We start from the raw sequence: 21040 nt of genomic DNA on the forward strand, positions 1-21040 counted from the left end.
TTTGTGCATCCCCTTCTCTTTAGAGGAGTGAGTTTCCCTCCCTCTCTCTCTCTCTCTGCTCTGTTTCTTAAATAAAATTTACTTAGGCTTTGGCCTCAGCATTTCTCCCATGTTTAATCTTCAACAGGGGGTGGCAGGGAAAAGGGCCTAATCCTGATTTTCAAGACCAGTATCACAATGAAGGGCAAATCTCATGACTGAACAGTATACAAAAAAGACTATTTTCACATCCACAACGAACAATTGCAGTAGCTTAGAGCTCAAAAACCAAACTTACACAAGGGACCCCAAAAAGAGTTAGGGAGAAAGGACATTGGACAGGAAAGAGGGGTCTGGAACCCAGCATCAGCTCAGACACTGGAAACTCGATCCTCAGGCCTTGGGGTCCTCTTAGGTGGCCCATCTGCACCCTGCCACACTGGGTGATTCTGGGCAACAAATAAGATCAAGTATTTGTTTGAAATTATAAATACTCTCTCTACAAACCTAATACTGCACTGTGATAAGAAAATCTGAAGTGCCTTTCTCTGGTTTCTGACTGCGAGTCACTGATATTGTGATTTTAACTCTTTTAGAGGAGAAACAACATGGAGAAGCAAGCTTCCATGTAGCCGAACTCTGAAGTAGCAGTCACTTCAACCTCTGGGGACATTTACTACCTTGGACATTCACACTCCCACCCAAACCACAAAGCAACATATACCAGGGCTGGGAGCAAAGAGGTGGATGTCACTTTTCAAATCACAGACTCTGTCAGCTAGAAAACTCAGTCGAAAAGCCCAGTTGTTTACTCCAGGCCCTTTAGCCTGGGGATAAGTTATCCATTTGTTCTTTCTTAGGATAAAATTTCATGAAAAATACTGATTTGGGGACTGCTCAGTTTATTACATTAGTAATTCAGGAGCCTGTACTCATTGTAGGGAGGCACAGGGAAACAAAGAAAGCCTCCAACTCCAGAAGGGTAGCACCTGCCCAAGAGGAAGGAGGCTGTCTCCACAAAGCAGGCTGTCTCCTGAGCCAGGAGCAGGAACAGCCACACTGTCAGGTAGCAGCCTGAAACCCACAAACACCCTGGCATTCTCCTTCACCCTCCTCAGATGGGTTCAATGAGAAGGCATTCATGTGGGATGAGGCATCTGGTTAGCACAGACAGACAAGGTTGGGAGAAAGTGTGTGCGTGTGCGTGTGTGTGTATGTGTGTTTTGAATTAGTGTCTTTGGTTGGTTAGAAGAAGGAGGACATGGCCACAAGCCCTTCCCACCTTGGGGGCAGGAGGCAGCTAAATATTATTTATATTGGATACTTACCAATGATTCATTTAGCTTCCCACGTAACCTGCTTAGGGGGAAATCATGAGTGCTTACACTGGCCAAAGCTCTCTGGTTCCCATGACAGGTCTGTTTTTCACAGTAAATGCACCTACAGCAGGAGCATTCTACCATATACATTAGTCTCTTGTAAGTTTAGCTAGTGTGAATCTATCCCAAGGGACTCATTCATCCTTGAACCATCTGAGACTTATAAGGTAAACTCCACACGACGGCTCCATCATGATCGGGACTGGTATTGATTACCATGGTGAAGCTGGCCAGCCATGAGGATCCCTGGCTGCCTAATGGGTGGCTTTCTGTCTTACCAGTGACATTCAACTGTGCTAACTAGAAGAACAGATTTAGCAGATCTTATTTTATCTTCTGCTTTTTCAACACTTCCCTTACTATTCTCAACATTTTATATTTAAAGGCACTTTTGAGTGTTTCCTCTAAATATAAGAGCAATAACCATTCACTGAACATTATCAGTGTATCATTTCATTTAAGGCTTACCACAACTTTTGAACCAAGTATTATCACCCCTATTGCGTACATAACAGAAACGACTGAGGCTCCGAATGTTTAAGTAGCTGACATGAGGCCACACCCAAGTACATGAAGTGGCTGGGATTTGAAGCAAGGTCTACAAATCTTACACCTTTAGAGTACTCCATGCCACTAACAATAACCAGATGTATCTTTCTTGCTTATTTCTTTGGGATGCAGTTCATGGAACTCATTGTGTGATAGTCTTTCCACGGATGTGTGCATATGCCCGGGGGACTCTGATCCTAGCCCCACCACAGCAGATACACCAGCAGATCCTGAGCTTGGCCCCACCCCATCAGCGCTCAGAGGAATGATGCTAAACTTTACACCAGCTCATGTTACTACTCATTCTTATAGCTATTCATCCTGCCCTGATTGTCTGCTGTGGTTGGGACTATTTTGGGCTTTCTTCTCTTTTTTTGTTTTTCCCACAAGACTGCATATAATGCCATAGTAACCAAATTATATTTTCATTTATTCTCATTCCATTTTAGGTTCAGTATTTAAATAACCCAGTTGAATTTGAATCAGACAGACCATCTTATCCCTTTAACTACTGGTTTAACCCTCTACCTCCCCAGGAACAGTGTTCAGTTTCTTATTTTAGTTCCTAACTGGGAAGATACTGATCATATGCTTTAGGATTATTATAATTCACTTTCCTTTGAGTTCCCAGAGAACGCTGCTTGTCATTTTCAGTTAAGACAATCCCATCTTCATGAATCTCATGGTTACACTACCCTTCCCTCTGACCCCCCTTCCCCAATAATGCAAATCTATTGACAAAGAGGGCAGCAAGATAAGTGAAGAAAGGAATATTTTAGCAATCCACTCTCCCCACCTTCCTTCAGTTTTCTAAGAATTGGGAAGAGACAAATGTATCAAAGCAATGATTTTTGGTGTCCCTCAGATGACCCTTTAGGTGTATATTACTGGTAAACATGCTCAATTGCTGATGAATGATGTAAGCAAGGGTGATTGTTTATTTTCTGAATGTATGCACTCTGTTTTAATTAAACAGCTTTCCTTATCAACAGATACTTTGGAATGTTCCCAGTATGCAACTACTGCATACTATGCCATTATGCATGAACAATGACATCAAACGTGCATAGAGTATTTACATGTCACTTATCAGACCCTGCTCTAGGTGCTTTGGAGACAGTAAGTCATTTAATCACTATGGAGCCATGCATCACATACAACAATCTTCACCTCCACTTTAAAGAGAAAGTAAGGCATAGTGAAGCTAAGTACCCCTGAGTTGTACAGCTAGTCTTAGGCAGAGCTGTAATCTGAACATAGCTGTGTGCCTTTTGTGTATTACTCTGTACTAATACTTATGTGGAAAGAGCCTAATGGAACCCCAAGTCATGTAAGTATAATGTTTGTCCACCCATTTGATGAGATCAGGGATTCTTGTTTGGTTCCAAGCTCCAAACCCACCGTAATACCCTGGCACCTGGAACAGTGCCAGGCACACGACATATGTTCAATAAATAACTTTCTGGTTTGAATCATTCATTCGAACGATTCCTCTTGAATCAAAACTGACAATAATGCAATTGTCTTGGTGCTACCATCACCCTGAGTGACCAAATTGATAGTTAGAGGGCACCCTTTTAACCTTTAAGTTACAACTGGGGCAAGTACTTCATGCTTTGAAAACTCCTTTCACTAATGATTCTCAAGAGAAAGGACATTGTTAATGCATGCAACCAAGCCAGCACTCAGAATTGCTAAGACCTTTGTGCCCACAGATGGTAGCTGGATTTCAGTGGAAGGGAAACGGATCCCCGGTTTTATGTTTCAAAGCACTGTAATTATCTTAGTTGCTTTGAAGCCAGTGAAAGGTGGGAAATAAACATTTTAGAAGCACATCTAATGGCAGGCATAAGCAACTTCTCCCAACAAACAAAAAGCATGCATATCCACCTGTTCTGAAAAAAAACTGAAGCCCTTGTCCTCTCGAATGCACTCATACGTTTCTCCAAGGACCGGGTTAAATGGCTTGCTCCCAGCTCGGAAGTAGCTAGACGCATACGCCGATATGGCAAAGGCGGCCACATACACCTAGGAGAGAAAGGAGAGGACTTGGTTATTTTTGCCTCACTAAGAAATTTTTTTTTTCACAAAGTAATAAAATAAAAACCTCAATTTCTGTCTTGGAGGTTTTATTTCAGGAAGCCAAAAATTTGTCCTTAATTTAAAGACAATTAAACCAACATAGGTTTAAAGTTGTTGGTTTAAATAATATTCATTTTGGCTCAGAAACAAATTAACCAAACATTTAAAACTGTCCACTCATTTTGATGCCTAAAATCTAGGAGATGTGATGAAGAGGATGACATTTACAAAACAAACTATGCTATTCAATGGAGTCTGGTACTTTCAGGCCCAACAGTACCTGGGAATCCTAATGTCATGGTTTCAGGTAATGGGCAGAGCATTAAAAAAAAAAAAGCCAAACTTCCTCCAAAAATTCAAGAGTAAGCATCAAAAATTTGACCAATCACAACTTCATATTATAGAAAACTAAAAATTCATTTAGACCAAGGGAAATCTTTAAGAGTAATTTCCTGCCTCTGAGGAACCAGCATAAAATATAGTGGCTTTGAAGTTTTGATTTTCTGGGAGGAAAAGTAAAACATTTAAACAAAAATTGGGAGGGTAACTATATGTGAACATGAAATGAGAAAATCTTTTCATGGCCTTCACTGTGAGGACCTCAACATTATCAGCCCCCTTTTAGAGCATCTTCCTCCTCCTCCTCCTCCTCCTCCTCCTCCTCCTCCTTCTTCTTCTCTCTCTCTCTCTCTCCTTTTTGCCAAAAAAAATTAAACTAAAGTATCAGTTTAACATTACAACTCCTAATATTAAGTTGTAATCATCTCAATATTTCTTATTCTCAGCACAATTCATGAAGTTTCTTTTTTCTTTTTTACAGTACTAAAAGGACGGAACCCGGGGTGCTTTACCACTAAACTATATCCCCAGACCTTTTTTATTTTTCCGAGTCAGGGGCTGGCTGAGTAACTGGGATTAAAGGTGTGCACCACTGTGCCCAGCTAATGAAATTTCTTATTTTGAAGAAAAACTGAGTGCTTTTTATAAATCTTCATGAGTCATTTAACTTCCTTTTGTAAACTGTTTGGGTGTTTCCTGTAACAGGATCCACCTTGCCACCTCATGCCACAGATTGCTCTAGAGCTACTGGATAGTTTATACAAATCAACTCATGGGCGGGGGATGTGGTAGAGTACTTGCTTAGCATGCATGAGGCCCCGGGTTCAATTCTCAGCACTGGAAAGAAAAAAAGCAATTCTGTACACTCATATTACACTCATATCAGTCCTACCTGTGACTGCCTGTGTTCTTTTTTTTTTAAATGATTTTATTTTTTAACTACATGACAGCAGAATGCATTACAATTCTTATTACACATATAGAGCACAATTTTTCATATCTCTGTTTCTATATAAAGTATGTTCACACCAATTCATGTCTTCATGTATGTACTTTGGATAATGATGTCCATCACATTCCACCATCATTGCTAACCCCCTGCCCCCTCCCTTCCCCTTCCACCCCTCTGCCCTATCTAGTGTTTGCCTATTCCTCCCATGCTCCCCCTCCCTACCCCACTATGAGTCAGACTCCTTATATCAGAGAAAACATTTGGCATTTGTTTTTTGGGATTGGCTAATTTCACTTAGCATTATCTTCTCCAACTCCATCCATTTACCTTCAAATGCCATGACTGTATTCTCTTTTATTGCTGAGTAATTAGAGAAATACAAATCAAAACTACTCTAAAATATCATCTCACTCCAGTCAGAATGGCAGCTATTATGAAGACAAACAACAATAAGTGTTGGTGAGGATGTGGGGGAAAAGGCACACTCATACATTGCTAGTGGGACTGCAAATTGGTGCAGCCAATATGGAAAGCAGTATGGAGATTTCCTTGGAAAACTGGGAATGGAACCACCATTTGACCAAGCTTTTCCTCTTCTCGGTCTATACCCAAAGGACTTAAAAACAGCATACTATAGGGACACAGCTACATCAGTGTTTATAGCAGCACAATCCACAATAGCTAAACTGTGGAACCAACCTAGATGCCCTTCAGTAGATGAATGGATTAAAAAATGTGGCATATATACACAATGGAATATTACTCTGCCTGTGTTCTTGAAACCTGGTATCTGTTCCTTTCTCTGCTTTGTGTTTCTAACCTGTGAAACAGTAACATCACATTGTCTTTGTGGAATGCTGAATGATTCTGAATCACCTTAACAATTTAAAATGTGAAAAAAATTCATAAACGAGACCTTCGTGATGTGAGGGGTGGGGAGGGAGCATAGGGGAAGATAAAATGAAGCACCTCCATTCCAGTTGGCGACACAACAAAGCATCTACACAGGAGAATATGGTGACCCCAGAACAGAAGACAAAGCCCACAATAAAGCTCCTGTTCAGTGGTTGTGCTGGGGAAGCTGTGAAGCCTTTTCTCAGGCTCAAGGTTAAGTTCATGGATCAATCAGCTGAACATTCTAAGGGTCTGTAAATTGCCATAAGAATGAAATACCTTTAAGAATACTTTCACCATCAAAGTCAATTGTTTTCTTTAAAGAAAAAAGCTGTCCACAATGTCAACTTTTAACATGTGCCTTAAAAACTATTTGCTTCCCTTTTTACAGCAGAAATTTTCTGGGCAAAAGAAACAAAGAAGTTAAAAAAAAAAAAAAAAAAACCCACATAGCTTGTTTTTCCTTCCATCCTTATCATCATTAGTATCAAAAAAGTCTTTGATGGGGGAGGAGGTCCGAAGCCTGAATGGAATGAGAATGGGATGTCTTTTTTGGTCAGCATGAGATTCCCTTTAATCTTCAAATCCCTGAAGTAATGAAGTTTTCATGAGGGTTAAAACTGCAGTATGCTTAGCATTTAGAAAAGATTTCATCCTCCACTCAGGGAAGGGGCTGGCTGGTTGAGGTCTGTGAAGTATGCCTGGGAGAGAAAGTCTGCACTTGGAGGACTCTGCAGTCTCAGTGCCCCAGGCAGGCAAGGTCCTTACCACTGACCAGGTCACACGTGCAGCGGGCCAAAACAACAAAGTCAGAAAAAGCTTTTCAGTAGTTTCAAGAATAAAGTTACTGTTGTTGTGTAAACTCCCTGTATAAGAGGAAGGAAAAAAGGGAATCTTTCTGATGATGTAAAAACCTCTTCCATGAATGATATTTTCCCCAAACTTAGGAATTGATTGGACAATTCCAGAAATAAAAATGGTCTCTAGGGAAATTTACTCTGGATGAGAAAAACTGCTCAAGAAATTAAATTCTGCCCACCCAAGGCAGTAAAAAAATAAACATGCTGACAGCCTGAAGGCCATGTTTTGCAAGCCAAGCTGATCAGAACCATCAGATGGAAGCTTCTGGAGAAAGCAGAAGCACAAACCACAAAGCAGAACCACCCTAGGTGCCAGCTGTTTCAGAGAGGCCCCTTCCCAGCCCAGATCCTGGCCAGATTCCTATACAGTGAGGGGAAGGCAGCAGGTATCTCGGAGAAATGAAACTCTCTCAGGAGCCACATGAGAGCCAGAGGGGACCAGCGTCTCTAAGCTCCACCATCTTGGCTCTGATGGGCCTGGTGAGTGGCCACGTGCCTCAGGACAGAGGCTGCGCAGTGACCTGGGAAGGCTGATCCTCACCATCCTTTCCAGGGGACTGGGGATTTGTGCAGCCTTGTCCAGCAGCTCACTGTACTCCAGCTCCTCACAGAGCCTCTGCAGCGTGTTCAGGGGCTCATTCAGCTCCACTGGCATGGCCACTTTGGACAGGTCCTTCCCGATATTGTTTCGCAGAATGTTCCACAAGCTGATGTTACTGGTGTTGGGACCTGGCGCCGGCAGGCAAGTTCTTCTTTTGGACTTTGCTTCCCCACCACTTTCAAGAACAGGCCCTGAAAGGGAAAGCAGCCTGGTTGTCTCTCAAGCCTTTTATTTATTTATTTTTAAATCCACCAATAAAAGCTAACCTATCAAGAATCCATTTTTACTATTCAACTCAGTTAACCGGAGCATGACTAAAAGCCAAAAATAAGCAAAAGAATTTTGAACAATTATATATCAAAAATTAGGGCTAGCAGTGTAGCTCAGAAGTAGCACACATGCTTACTATGTGCAAGGTCCTGGGTTCAGTCCCCAGTCCCTCTATCTACCTACTTCCCTAACTACCAAAAATTACCACAAAGAAAACTCATGGACTTTATTTATAGGGAAGCCCTTAAGTTCCTACTCAAAAGCTAGTTCTTCATTGCTTTTATACACTCGGAATAAAACTGGAAATTGGATTTCTGTGACTATAGCAGGTTACATTTATAAAAAACTTAGAGACTTAAAAAAAAATCACTTCAAATTCTGATAAAAACAATTGTGTTTAGTACAGAAGAGCAATAAAGGAAATAACAGTCATCCATTATTCTACCCTCCACCCTCAACAGCAGCCATTTATGTTTTGGAATATCTTCATTTAGTGTTTTTTCCAACCATATGCATAGTTTTATGTTCTTATTCAGCTAACAGAAGTATTTTTCCCATGTTACTTAAAATTCTCTTAAAACATCATTTCAAATAACCACAAAAGTATTTCACATTATAAATTTGCCATGATTTATTGTTATTCATATTCTGTTGGACTATTAGATTCATTTCAATATTTTCTTATGATGCAAACAAAATAAAACCAGCAAACAAAAAGTCAGAGTGAACATTCACGTATTTAGTAATCTATTTGATTATTTCCTTGGCATATAGAGAAGCCTGATGACTATGTTAGAGACTGGAAATTTTTAGACTGTTGATTAATACAATCAGAATGCTCTTCAAAAAGTCTACCAATGTCCTCATCTTTTGACAACAAATGTGAATATTCATCTCCCAAGGCCTTTTTACTTGTCACTGTTCATTTTTAATTTTTGTCACATTGTTAGATGGACGATGCTATTTTCTTGTTTTAATTTACATTTAAGAACTTTCTAATGTGGTCTGAAATGCTGTCATGAACACTGCTTTTTTTTTTTTTTCTTAATTGTCTGCCTTCCTATGTACAAATTTAAACCATAACCTTTCATCTTTTTATTTGCTTTACAACTAGATCCCCTTTTGGCCTTTACCTTTAAATTTGATCTGTGAAGTTTTGGGCAAATGAAATATTTACATTTCAGATATATAAATTTATTGATCTTTTCCTTAGCCTCATATTCTGAAACTCCTTTCCCATCCTAACTTTGCCTATTTTCAAATGATATCTTTTACATTACATCAATATATCTTATCAATATATCTATGTACATATTTACTTATTTAACACTTACTCATTATAAAGCAAATAACTCTGAATAAACAAGTTGCTTTGATGAACAGATGAATACAAAATTGAGTCCCTACTTTGCAGTCTCTTGTAAATCTATGCAAGCAATTAATTGTTAAATTTGTTTTACTAGCTTATATGGGAAAAATAGGACACAGGGAAGTAGCTACAATTGACAGTAGTTTTTAAAAACACCTTTACAGGCAGTCTCAAAATATTTTCTTTGATTATGCTAATCTAAATTTTGAAATCCTCCTCCACCACCATAATCACCACTACTATTGGCTAATGCATATTTTGCTTTTTAAACTGTGAATGTCAGTCTTCTAAGTATTTTACACATATTATTCTCATTTATTCTTTATGACTACCTCTTGAGGTAAACAGCAATATTATTCCCATTTTATAGAGGAAGAAAATGAGGCATAGAGAAGTTAAGCAACCTGCCCTGCCACACATAGGTGGTGAGCAGCCGACCTGGAGTTGGCTAACCATATTCTTAGCCACTTAACCTCCTCTTAGCACTCAGACAGTGACTGATCCTCACATGTGCCAGATAATTTTTTTGAGGAAGAAATTAACAGGAAACATTCTAAATACCTAGTGTTTACATGGGCTCCAGGGAATTCAAGTGTAATATGTACAAAGACCTTGATTCAATCCTGTTTTCTCCTATAGGCTAAACAAGGTTATAGGACAGAAAAGTTATTTCATTTCTACATCCATCTTTGAAGATGTTTAGAGATCTAATCCTCCTTAGCAGATGTCTGTAAAGAATGGAGGAACAAACATTTTTAGTATTCAAATACGAAGAAGAAAGCTCAGTTCTGCCCAGTGTTTGTTTAAGTGAGGGCAACACTAGCAGAACACAAATAAGTCAGAGAGAACCAGCTCTGGCCTGTTCTAAGAGTCTCCTGGCTCTTGTCAAGCCAGCACAGCATGGTCTCAGGTTCTAGACCATATTCTTTATTTCAGACTTTGGCCTCTGAACTCTGCATGCTACAAGGACCAGTGTAGAGAAATGATTACTTGGTAGATTCTTTCAAGGGCACCTTCCTAAACAGGCTTTTGTGTGCTCATGAAAAGTCCTCCATCAGAGCTGTTTGGAAAAATCCAGACTCTCCTTGTACCCCACGGTTCAAACTAGCATTAAGAAATACCTTTCCCTCTTGCAATCAAGCAGTAATAAGGGGACATCTTAGGATACCTTGAGGGAAGTGTGTTATTTTCACGTGAATTATCTTAAAGAATCTGACTAAATTACCTCTTACACTCTAGATCTTTTATTATTTAAAACTCTTAGATTCCCAAAGGAAAGAGGCTATATTCTAATCTGTTTGCTGAAAGAATATTTTACTGCCTAAAGGACAGCTGTTATATCATGTTTAGATACTCACATAAAACTGGTATACTTTCACTTTATAAAATAAAAATCCACAAAAACAGACAAAGTTATTTAAATGAATTTCTCTTTCAAGTGTGTGTGCTGTCTCTTCACCTAGATTGTAAAACCATGGAGTGTGGGGGCCATGTGCTAATTTTCTTATGTCATGTTGCTAAAGTTCTATTTGTGGTAGGCATTCTATGTATACTTATTAGGATTCCATGAAGATGCTAACTTTCAGAGATCAAATAATGCAAATCTTACCCAAGGTCTGTCTTTCATTATCTAAATCATTACTGAGATTATCCAAGGAAAGATTATCACTTATGTCACTGACATATGAATCGTCATCAGAGATCTATGGGAAAGAAGAAATAATATACATCAGAATGAAAATAAACAAAAGCTAGACTTTTATAATCCCCTTATTTTAAACGCTCAAACATACTGCATCCTATATTACAAATCTATAGAAATAATTTTGGATGCTACTTTCATAGAGGCTAATACACCCATCTGCCTAGACAGTGTTCACAGGAAAATACCTGTTATTAAAATTCTTATATATTCTTGGTTAGTTCTTACAAGGAAAAACAGCAAGTAAACTCAAAATTTCTGTTATTATGAAAACTCTTATTAATTCTCTTATTAATTCAGACTGCAATTTCAGAATTTGTCAGTGTCTGAGAGTCTGGTGTGGAGGTACATGCCTGTAATCCCAGTGGCTCAGGAGGCTGAATCAGGAGGATCAAAAGTTCAAAGCCAGACTAAGCAACTTAGCAAGGCCCTAAGCAACTTAGCAAGAACCTGTCTCACATAAAAAAACTGAAAAAAGGGCCAGGGATGTGGCTTAGTGGTTAAGCACCTGGGGTTCAATCCCTGGTACCAAAAAAAAAAGAAAAAAAAAAAAAGAAAAGAAAAGAAAGAAAAAACAATTTGTAGTATTTGGGTAGAAGAAGTTACCATTTGTCTTTGAAATGTTTATGGAAAAAAAGGTCTTCAATGGGAGTTAATATACAAACAAGATAAACAAGATTACTACTTCTATACTTAAGAGGCAATATTACTAGCACATACTCATAGTAATGTTAATGTTAAATATGGTATGCAATATTCAAGAAAGTATGATTTTTAAACATTAATTTAAAGCAGTTTTATATTTATAAATTAATTCTATAATAACCACATAACGGTAACAATATAAAATTACGTAGCATATATTTATATGATTAAAAATATACAGAATGCTAATTTCTTTCCCTTTAATGGAAATATTATTAAATAAGTAGAAGTCAGAATTATCAACTTGCAATTTTAAAAAAGTGTAATTAAGTAACAGAAACAAGGTTTCCAAAACTCTCCACTTTTACAACTGTTTTTCTTTTAGTATATTATTTCATTTTAGGCGTTTGGGGGTATGACTTATGAGAGGACCTTCAAAAGGGGCCGAAGGGGCCCCGAGCTTAGTGTTATAACATACAGATCTTTACTGAACAGGTTAATCAACAAAGCCACAAAAGAGATTTTCAAGACACCTAGCTGAAAACAATGCCCAAACCTCATTTTCTGAAGAGCTTGGTGACAACAGAACTTCCTGTGCATCAAAAAACTCCGAAAGGGAGTCAGTGATGGAGAGCCTGCTTTCGTTGGAAAGTTGGTGAACCAGAGCTCTGTTTTCATCTCTGGAGTTTTCCTATTTAAAGAACAAACAACAACAATAAAAAAAATGAATATGTTTGAAAGAGTCTCAAGAGAATCTCAATAAACAAATGATTGAATTGCATAAAGGTCACAGGCCCATGCAAACAAGCAACTCAAAGCAGAGGTCTGCTTCAAAGTCAAGGAGTGTTAAGCCTCACAAACAAAATGAAAATGAAGTTCTTCCTCAAAAGGGAACTTCACCAAGGCATCATCAACGCTCAAACACATGCCACAAATCTCACAGCAAAAAAAAAAAATGGCTGTCCAGGCCATTCTTTGTTCCGTTACAGAGGGGAAAATTCCAGTGCTTTCTGAATCATATCCTCTTATTCGCTACCACTGCAGGGTGCAGGGTGCTGAATGCATGTCGTTGCATGGCTGGGTCGTAGCCACACAGCTTTCTCCTGCCCCTGAACTCTCAGAGGCCAATATTCTGCTTTTGAGGCGTCCCTTGACAAATAAATAGTGTGTTTTGGTCCAGAAGTGCCCCTGGTGGCAGATCATTCATTATTCATGGATAAGTGAGATGAATTCTCTTTGTCTCTCCACCCACAATGACTCTTCAAGGGAAGGAAACCCCAGATCCTTGGTATAAGCCTGGATACAAACACTCAATAGAGCACAGAGCCTTCCACCCTGCACTCCTCTGGGTCTAGACTTGTCCTTGGGGAAGGCGTAAATACCCTGGGAGTGTGATTTCTACTCTTGTTGGAAGTAAAAATTTAATTCAACCCAACATATTAAGTGACTGATTCATATGCAGTCTTAGCTGGCCATGGAGGACTACAAAGAATAATAAAAGATCTCTAGCTTGAAAGGCTGGTGTAGAGAACACACCCCAACACACTAGACCAAGACCATGAAGAGACCACGGGCTACAGAAGCAGAGAGGAAGATGAGATTGACTCTACTCCTGGGTTAGGGGATGGTTTCATGGAGGTGACATCTGACTTAGACCTTGAGGAAAAAAAAACAAACAGATTTAGGATTTAGAACAAGATGATTTAATTCCTCGAATTCAGAGAAGATCATTCCCCTCGGCTTCTGGATGGCTGGTATTTTTCACTGTGCTGGTAAAAAAGCTGCTCTTATATTATGGTGTATTTATTAAACAAGTTCCAGAACAGTCTGGCTAACAAAATGTAGATGTCTTGCCCAGGGATTTAATGAGTTCTGGATACCTTGCTGTGTCTCATAAACATAAATTATGCCCAAGGAGGGGATGCTAGTACACGAGGGCCTACCAGAGTTCATAATTAATAAAGGGCACAGGGTCCCTTTAGGAAGTGTTCACTGTAGAACACATGGAAATATCTACCTTTTTCTCTTGGATTCTTCCTAAATAAGACCTTTGCCCCAGGTACTGGTTTAAAGATCTCACCTATTTAAATATCCATGTAGCCTTCAGAAAAGCTACCCTGACAGAGTTCATTGTAGAATCTATAAATGATTATCAAAGCTATCATCTTAAGGTAACAGTCTTTCTCCTCAGAAGAGCCAAGCACAGAGCTACTGAGCGTGAAGACACTGTAGTGAATACTAGTTAAGCTCCTTAATGCTCCCTTAAACAGTGAAATTTTCCTGTGTCTCCAGCATGCCCCGCCATATGAGATGCTAATGATTTATTTACTTGTGCTATTTATTAATTCATTACTACACTCTCCTGCTCTCTCTCTTCCTCCTCCTTGACTTATGGGTCATAGGGATGTCCTGGACGATCAACACTGAAAATAATACAGGTTGAGCATCGCTTATCTGAAATGCTTGGGAACAGATGTATTTTGGATTTCTGATTTTTCAATTTTTCAATCTGCACATACACTAATGAGGTATCCTGTGGACAAAACCCAAATCTAAACATGAAATTCATTTATGTTTCACATACATCTTACATACATAGCCTGAAGGTCATCTCATTTAATATTTTAGTGTACTTGCATTTAAAATGAGACCTGTCACATGAGGTCAGGAATTTTCCACTTGTGGCATCATGTTGGTGCTCAAAAGTTTTTGGATTTTGAAGCATTCTAGGTTTTAGATTTTTGGACTAGGAGTGCTCAACCCATATTCTTAACCCCTAACCCTTTCCGGTGGCCCCATTTCCAGGGCAAGTTCTTAGGAATGCATTTAAAAAGCTCATCTGGACAGCAGTAGCCACCACCTCTAACATAATTTCCTGAACAACTCAGGGCCTTATTTATTAAAATAAAAAAAGTCAGTTCAATTCAATAGTTTCCTGTTTCTACACAAGAGTGGTTGTTTATCTATTATTTACATTACAAAAAATTAAATAAATATAAAAAGTAAACACTCATAATCCTATCATACTAAAATAACTACTACAAACTTTTGGACACATTTCTCCCCAATCTTTTTTTTTTTTTTTGGAGACAGAATGGGTCTCAGCATGTTACTGATCTTGAATTTGAATTGGTGGGATCAAGTGTTCTTTCCACCTTCCACTCCCAAATTGCTGGGATTATAGGTATAGGTCGCCACACCCAGCTATCTCTAATCATTTTAATTTGTGTAGCTTTGCTCTGTTTTAAAATAACTAATCATTACACATACATAATACACACATACATCTAATTTAAAACTCTTCCCAAACATTGTACCAAAATCAAATTTTCAATATTAATGTGTTGTAAGGATAAAAAAAATTCACATTAGAAAATACAGAAAAATGTAAAGAAAATAAATATCACTTCAATTTCCATCACCCAGATGCAGCGCTTACTAGCTTACTAGTATACATATTTTTAATTAAAATATTTGTATATACCTTTTTTATTTTGAAAAATTGGGATCAAATTGTACATTATCATATACTGTCTGCTACATATGCTTAAATTATACTATAAACTTTTCTCAGGTCATTTAAAACTTCTCTGAGATGATGAACTTTAATTCATATTTTATCATATTTATGTGTTATAGAGTAACCATTCCCTACCTTGGAAATTAAGGATGTTTCCAGATTTACAAAGATAGTGAGCATTTTGTAAATATGTCTTTGCTCAGATCTCATTATTTCTTAGATTCAATTTTCAGAAATAGAATTATTAAAAATGTTTAAGGATACATATTATATTAACAAGTAAGAGAACTTCTATTTACATTCTCATATTAAGGGCCGTGAATATCACAATTTAGAACTGCTGTGCTAAGTTAGCTATTTTACTTTTCAGTAGATTATATCTTTTTTTTTTTTTTTAAATGAGCTGTAGAGTTTAGGTGTAAGGAAAAGACAGGATAAGTGGTGCATGGGCCCTTCCTCTGCATTACTCTGTACCTTTCCATGAGTTTATGAAGACAACCATGTATTATAGGATAACATTTCTGTCAAAGGTCCCATAAGATTATAATAGAGCTGGAAACTTCCTGTTCCCTAGTGATGTCACATTTGTTGTAATGACAGTGCTAGGCATGACTTGTGTTTGTCATGCTGCTGATGGGAATAAACTTACTGTGCTGCTAGTTGTATAAAAGTGCAGAACATACAATTAGGTACAGCATAATTGACTATTTTACTGGGTTATTTATGACACTTTTTATTTAATTTTGGATTGTATTCCTCCTTCATATATGTATGTGTGTGTGTGTATGTATGAAAAAAAATAAAAAATAAAAAAAGTCAACTGTGAAATAGCTACAGGCAGGTCCTCAGGAAGGTTCAGAAGCACTGCTATCACAGGAGATGATGGCACCACATGTGCTGCTGTCCCTGAAGACCTTCTATGGCAAGATGTAGAAGTGGAAGACGGTGAGATTGGTGATTCTGATTCTGCGTAGGCCTAGGCTAATGTGTGCTTATGTCTTAGTTTTTAGCAAGAAAACATAAAAGGCAAATGCAATACCATAAAACATTTCTAAAATAGCTAATAGCATATAACCTTGGTGTGTAGAAGGCTGTCCCATCTAGGTTTGTATACGTACACTCAGTAGTGTTCACACAAGAAATCTCACAATGATGTTTTTCTTATAACATATCCTAGTAGTGAAGGGATGTAAGGCTGAATTGAAAAACAAAAGTTAAAAGCAAAAAATTTAAAAAAAAAAATGGTGATGCATGCCTGAAATCCCAGTGGCTCAGGAGGCTGTGGCAGGAGGATCACAAGTTCAAAGCCAGCCTCAGCAATGGTGAGGTGCTAAGCAACTCAGTGAGACCATCTCTAAATAAAACACAGAATAGGAATGGGAATGTGGCTCAGTGGTCCAGTGCCCCTGAGTTCAATCAGGTATATAAAAAAAAAAATCCACAACTATCTGCATTATATCCTTTTCCATTTACTTGCTAAGGTTTTAAGGTACTTGACATGATTTGTTCGTTGTTTGCATATTAAGCACACTATCATTGATTTAGTATCATCTAAGCTTGTCATTCTCACTGAAAATATTTTTCATAGTCTATTATTTGCCTTCCTATTTTTTGACAAAGTCCATTTTTTTCCTAAAAGAAATAGTCAAATCTAGTCAACATTACTTTTGCAATTTTTAAAGTACTTCCCAATTTAGGAAATTATCCCTGATCTAGTAGTTTGATAAATATTCAAATCAATATTTTTCAGTTTAAATTTTTATATTTAACTTGAATTGGCTGGTGATTCATTTTAACATGCAATGCAAAGACTTCAACTTCTTCACAAATTGCTTTGATCTGCACTAACCTAATTTATTAAGTAATCTATCTCTTCTCCATTGGCTTTTAATCCCTTTCTCATTTATTTATTTTATATATAAAATAGTGTTTGTGCCTGGGAGAGTTATGCTGTCCCATTCTTATATAGCATCACCATCTCATTTTAAATACTGGAGCTTCAGTGATTATTTTATTTTCCGGTGTGGCATACCTTTCCTCATTATATGACAGTGTGATGCTATAGAGCAAACGTGCTTTGGCTTAATTAATTAATTAATTTCTATGCAGTGCTGAGGATCGAACCCAGGACCTCATCCATGCTAGGGGAGTGCTCTACCGCGGAGTCACAACCCCAGCCCCATCAGATAGGGATTTAAATCCCAGCTTTGTTTCTAAAATCTGTGTGTCTCAGAAAAGTTATTTAACCTCTCTGGGCTTTATTTTCCTTATCTCTAAAATGCAGCTACTTCTATCAGAGTCAAGGGTAGGATTTTGTGATATGATGCATTTAAATTTGCCTGCAGTGCAGTGCCAAGCAGGTAGGCAATTAAAATAATTCAGTTTCCTTCTTCACTTTCAGACTTTTTAAAAAAGTTTTTGCCTTTTTAGTCTCATAACTGCACTTTAAATGCAAAAGGATATATGAAAGGCACAGTGTACACAGATAATCTCAGCAACTTGGGAGGCTGCAGCACGGGGATCACAAATTCAAGGCCAGCCTCAGGAACTTAGTGAAATCCTGTCTCTAAATCAAATAAAAAACGGCTGAGAATGTAGCTCAGTGGTAGAGTGGCCCTGAGTTCAATACCCAGAACTGAAGAGGGGTGGGGGCGCGTAGAAGGCTGTTACCTCCAAAAGTCTTTCAGCCTTTCATTTGGGATATAAAATAATATAAAATCATCTTAGCACTGATAACCCAATAATATCAAATTTTCACATTCAGGAATTTAAAACAGGAGGGACTTGATAGGTTGTGAAAATAATTTCTGACAGGAAAAGAGGGATTTTAGAATTCAGGTAGCCAGATCCAACATCAAAGATGGGTAAGTTGTGCTGCTAACAGAAAGCAAGCACAGACATTAAAGACCCTAAAATCTGAGCCCCTTGGGCTGTTGGGGGCTGTAATTCCAGAGTATTTGAAGTGTCTGGGTGTTATCTACAAAAATCAACTGAGTCGAACTTTCATTTCTACTTCCTCCAGTGCTTATTTCCTGAAGGCAACAATGGCTTTCCCCTTGCTGGCAAAATAAGCCTGAGTCACTCTGTGCATAAAAGGACAACTCATGGGAAAAGAAAATCTCTAAAACAGGAAATAAAGGAGACAACTCCATCACTGAGCCAAGACTCCGGAAGGCTGTTCCAGAAGGTGTGAGTTTGAAAAATGTGCTTGCCACCCTCAAGGACAGTTTAACCACATGTAAGTTTTCAGGTATCTTATTTTTGAGATTAGTATAAACATACAGATTTTTACGTTAGTATAAAAATATAGATTTTTAAAGACTTGGGATTTGGATTTCCATCTCAAAACACAAATAGCCCAAATACACATGCTGAGCATAAAATCTTGAAGACATAAATGAAGGTTATCTATTTAACTATTTACTAAATGTATAAATGTAATTTACATGATAATGCTATGGAAAAGACAAGCTGTCTTTAGGAACAGTCACGACTGCCCCGGTGTTGGCCTGAATGACCCTCAGTGACGCCCTTCACAGCCTTGCCTAGGTTGCCTTTAGTGAATGGGCAGGTTTGAAGAGGCCCCACCTGGTGAGCACTTGTCTTGGAACAGGCCACAAAAGGAGACCAGTGTAAGTATTGCTAAGGGGATAAGTCCTGCAGGTAACACTTTATAGAGTTGGGCTGGAATAACTGAAAAGTGATCTTTTGGAGGGGGTGGTGTGTCTGTAGAGGAATCCCATTTCTCCACCTCTGCCATGAGCCTCTGCACAGAGGGTTGCCCTCTTGTCAGATGAATGGTCCTGCAAGCAAGTGACACAGCCTGTGCTTCAGTCAGGGAGACACTGTGGCCTTGTGGTCTCTATCCTGACTGGTTTCAGCCTCTGTTCTTCTCATCACTCAATCCAAGAGCTGCCCATGGGGCAATGGAATTGTGTGAGGGTTTTGTTTTCTTTGAAGACAGGAAAAGATAAAAGAAAGATTATGATACACATTTAAAAAAAATTATGCCAGGTGTGGTGGTGCCTGCACATAATCCCGGTGATTTAGGAGGCTGAGGCAGAGGATCACAAGTTGGAAGCCAATTGTACCAACTTATGAGACCTCGACTTTAAAAACAAAAAGTACTGGAGATGTGGTAAAATGCCACTGTGTTCAATACCCTGTACAAAAAAAAAAAGAAAAGAAAAAAGAAAGAAAAATTTATTCATATGCACAGACACCCTTTGTCTATTATCTTCCTTATTTTTTATTTTAAGTCTTTTCATTAGTCTCCAGTCTAATGAAAAGATCTTTTAATGTACTTTTTTCTGACCAAGAGACTTCAATTGTAATGCAATATTCTTTCCCTCAGAGTACATAGCTGCTGTGTTCCATAAAGGAAAGAAATTTTGCAGGAAGAGGAGGAGGGGACAGCAGCAACTTTTTCAAGCAAAAGAAGGAAGTTGGCAAGGAGCTGGGATGCTATGGGCCAAAGAAATTTAGTTTTCTGCAGAAACAACAGGAAAAATGTTTACCTCTCCAAAGCTCCCACTCCCCTAACACCTAGCTAGCAAAAGGGGTGATGCTTAGGAGGGAAATGAGAAGAAGAAATACAGAAGGAAAAACGAATTTGGGGGACACACAGTTTAAAAATGTGCTTAGCAGCATACATTCAAGAAAGCTTTGAATTCCGAAAATCCAGTCCATGTGGCAGCTGTGACAGCAGCTGGTGGTGGTGGAGAGGCAGCCCACTCAGGAGGTGCAGTAGGAAGGCCATGCGACTGGACAGAGGACATCTCACGAAGGGAGGGTTTCAGAGACATTACCTGGCAAGAAACCTACCCACCTCTGCCAGATTGTCACCCAGCTTGGCAACAGCGGGCGAGTCGAGGAGCAGAGACTCCGCATGGATTCTGCGTAAGCGTTCTTTAAGATCTGTGTTTTGTGCTAGGGCCTGGAACATGTTAAAAATAGTGGGGTTCTGTTAATAAATGGATGTTTCTGAGCAGCCCAGCAGGTACCCACAGAAGCACTATGTGGGAGCACCCTGATCCTCGGGGAGGCGAGTCTCAGAGCCAGGAGATAACAAACCCGCAACCCTGGAAATGCTGCTCTACATTACTCTCATCTCCAGGAGTGGAAGGAGAGTTAGTGAGGGTGGCAGAGAAGGAAGTCACAGGTACCACCAGTTTTTATTAAGACTAGTGGTCTCACAGAATCTCCTCCTCCTGCCCCACTGGCTTTAGTCTCTTTGACCAATACCCGCCTCCCCACTCCTGTGCAAAGATTCCAAGCTTTTCTCATCCTTGAAAAGAAACCACTCCCACCTTAGGGTTGGTTTAATTTTCACACCAGTTGAACTGAATCTTAGGAAGTGTGCCAGGAAGGAGGACACAGAAGATTAATATTACTTTTTTTCCAACACACGTACTGATTATTTTATTTGTTTTTCATGACTAAGGTATTTTTTTTTAAATAAACAAACCTAACTTACCTGCATAAGGATTTATGGACCATGGGAACAGAAACCTATATGGGACCTCTTTTACTCTCTGTGCAAATCCCATTCCTTCCATCAGCCTCTCAACTAGGAGAGACCTGGTCAAAGGTAAAGAAAGGAACATGCCTCCTACTCACTGATCCTCCTACACACTTCCTGACCAGCTAGTCTCCAAATGGATCTGTCTTTGGATAAGGATGAGTGCTCCTGAACGTCCCCCAACACTCCCATAATCAGCTCCAGAGTTGCTTTCACACAGATCCATCCCATTTGTCTGACTGTTCTAAGAAGCTCAGAGACTTTCCCAGCTGTCAGGGCCTGCAGGGCCTACCCGCTGGGAGCTTAGTCCACTGCCTGGATCTCAGTGAGGTTTTTGGCTTGATGTTTTAGTATCCATGGAAGGTACAGGTTGTTTAA

The 21040-nt window shown here is 38.9% G+C and overlaps 1 protein-coding gene across 7 annotated transcripts in view; it reads right to left on the reverse strand.

The window, feature by feature from the left end:
* Window positions 1-21040, reverse strand: part of Osbpl3 (oxysterol binding protein like 3) — a 188093-nt gene that overhangs the window by 31815 nt on the left and 135238 nt on the right. For 5 of the 7 annotated variants that reach the window (XM_071613823.1, XM_027932713.2, XM_071613817.1 and 2 more), the window contains 5 exons: window positions 19970-20077; window positions 12178-12312; window positions 10884-10977; window positions 7576-7826; window positions 3798-3935 (listed from right to left, as the gene is read on the reverse strand). In XM_071613823.1, the coding sequence (XP_071469924.1) occupies window positions 3798-3935; window positions 7576-7826; window positions 10884-10977; window positions 12178-12312; window positions 19970-20077 (726 nt within the window). The remainder of the gene's footprint in view (window positions 1-3797; window positions 3936-7575; window positions 7827-10883; window positions 10978-12177; window positions 12313-19969; window positions 20078-21040) is intronic. The other 2 variants (XM_071613834.1, XM_071613828.1) reach the window with 1 other exon arrangement.

This window comes from Marmota flaviventris, chromosome 1 (assembly GCF_047511675.1).
Source record: "Marmota flaviventris isolate mMarFla1 chromosome 1, mMarFla1.hap1, whole genome shotgun sequence".
Taxonomy (NCBI): Eukaryota; Metazoa; Chordata; class Mammalia; order Rodentia; family Sciuridae; genus Marmota; species Marmota flaviventris.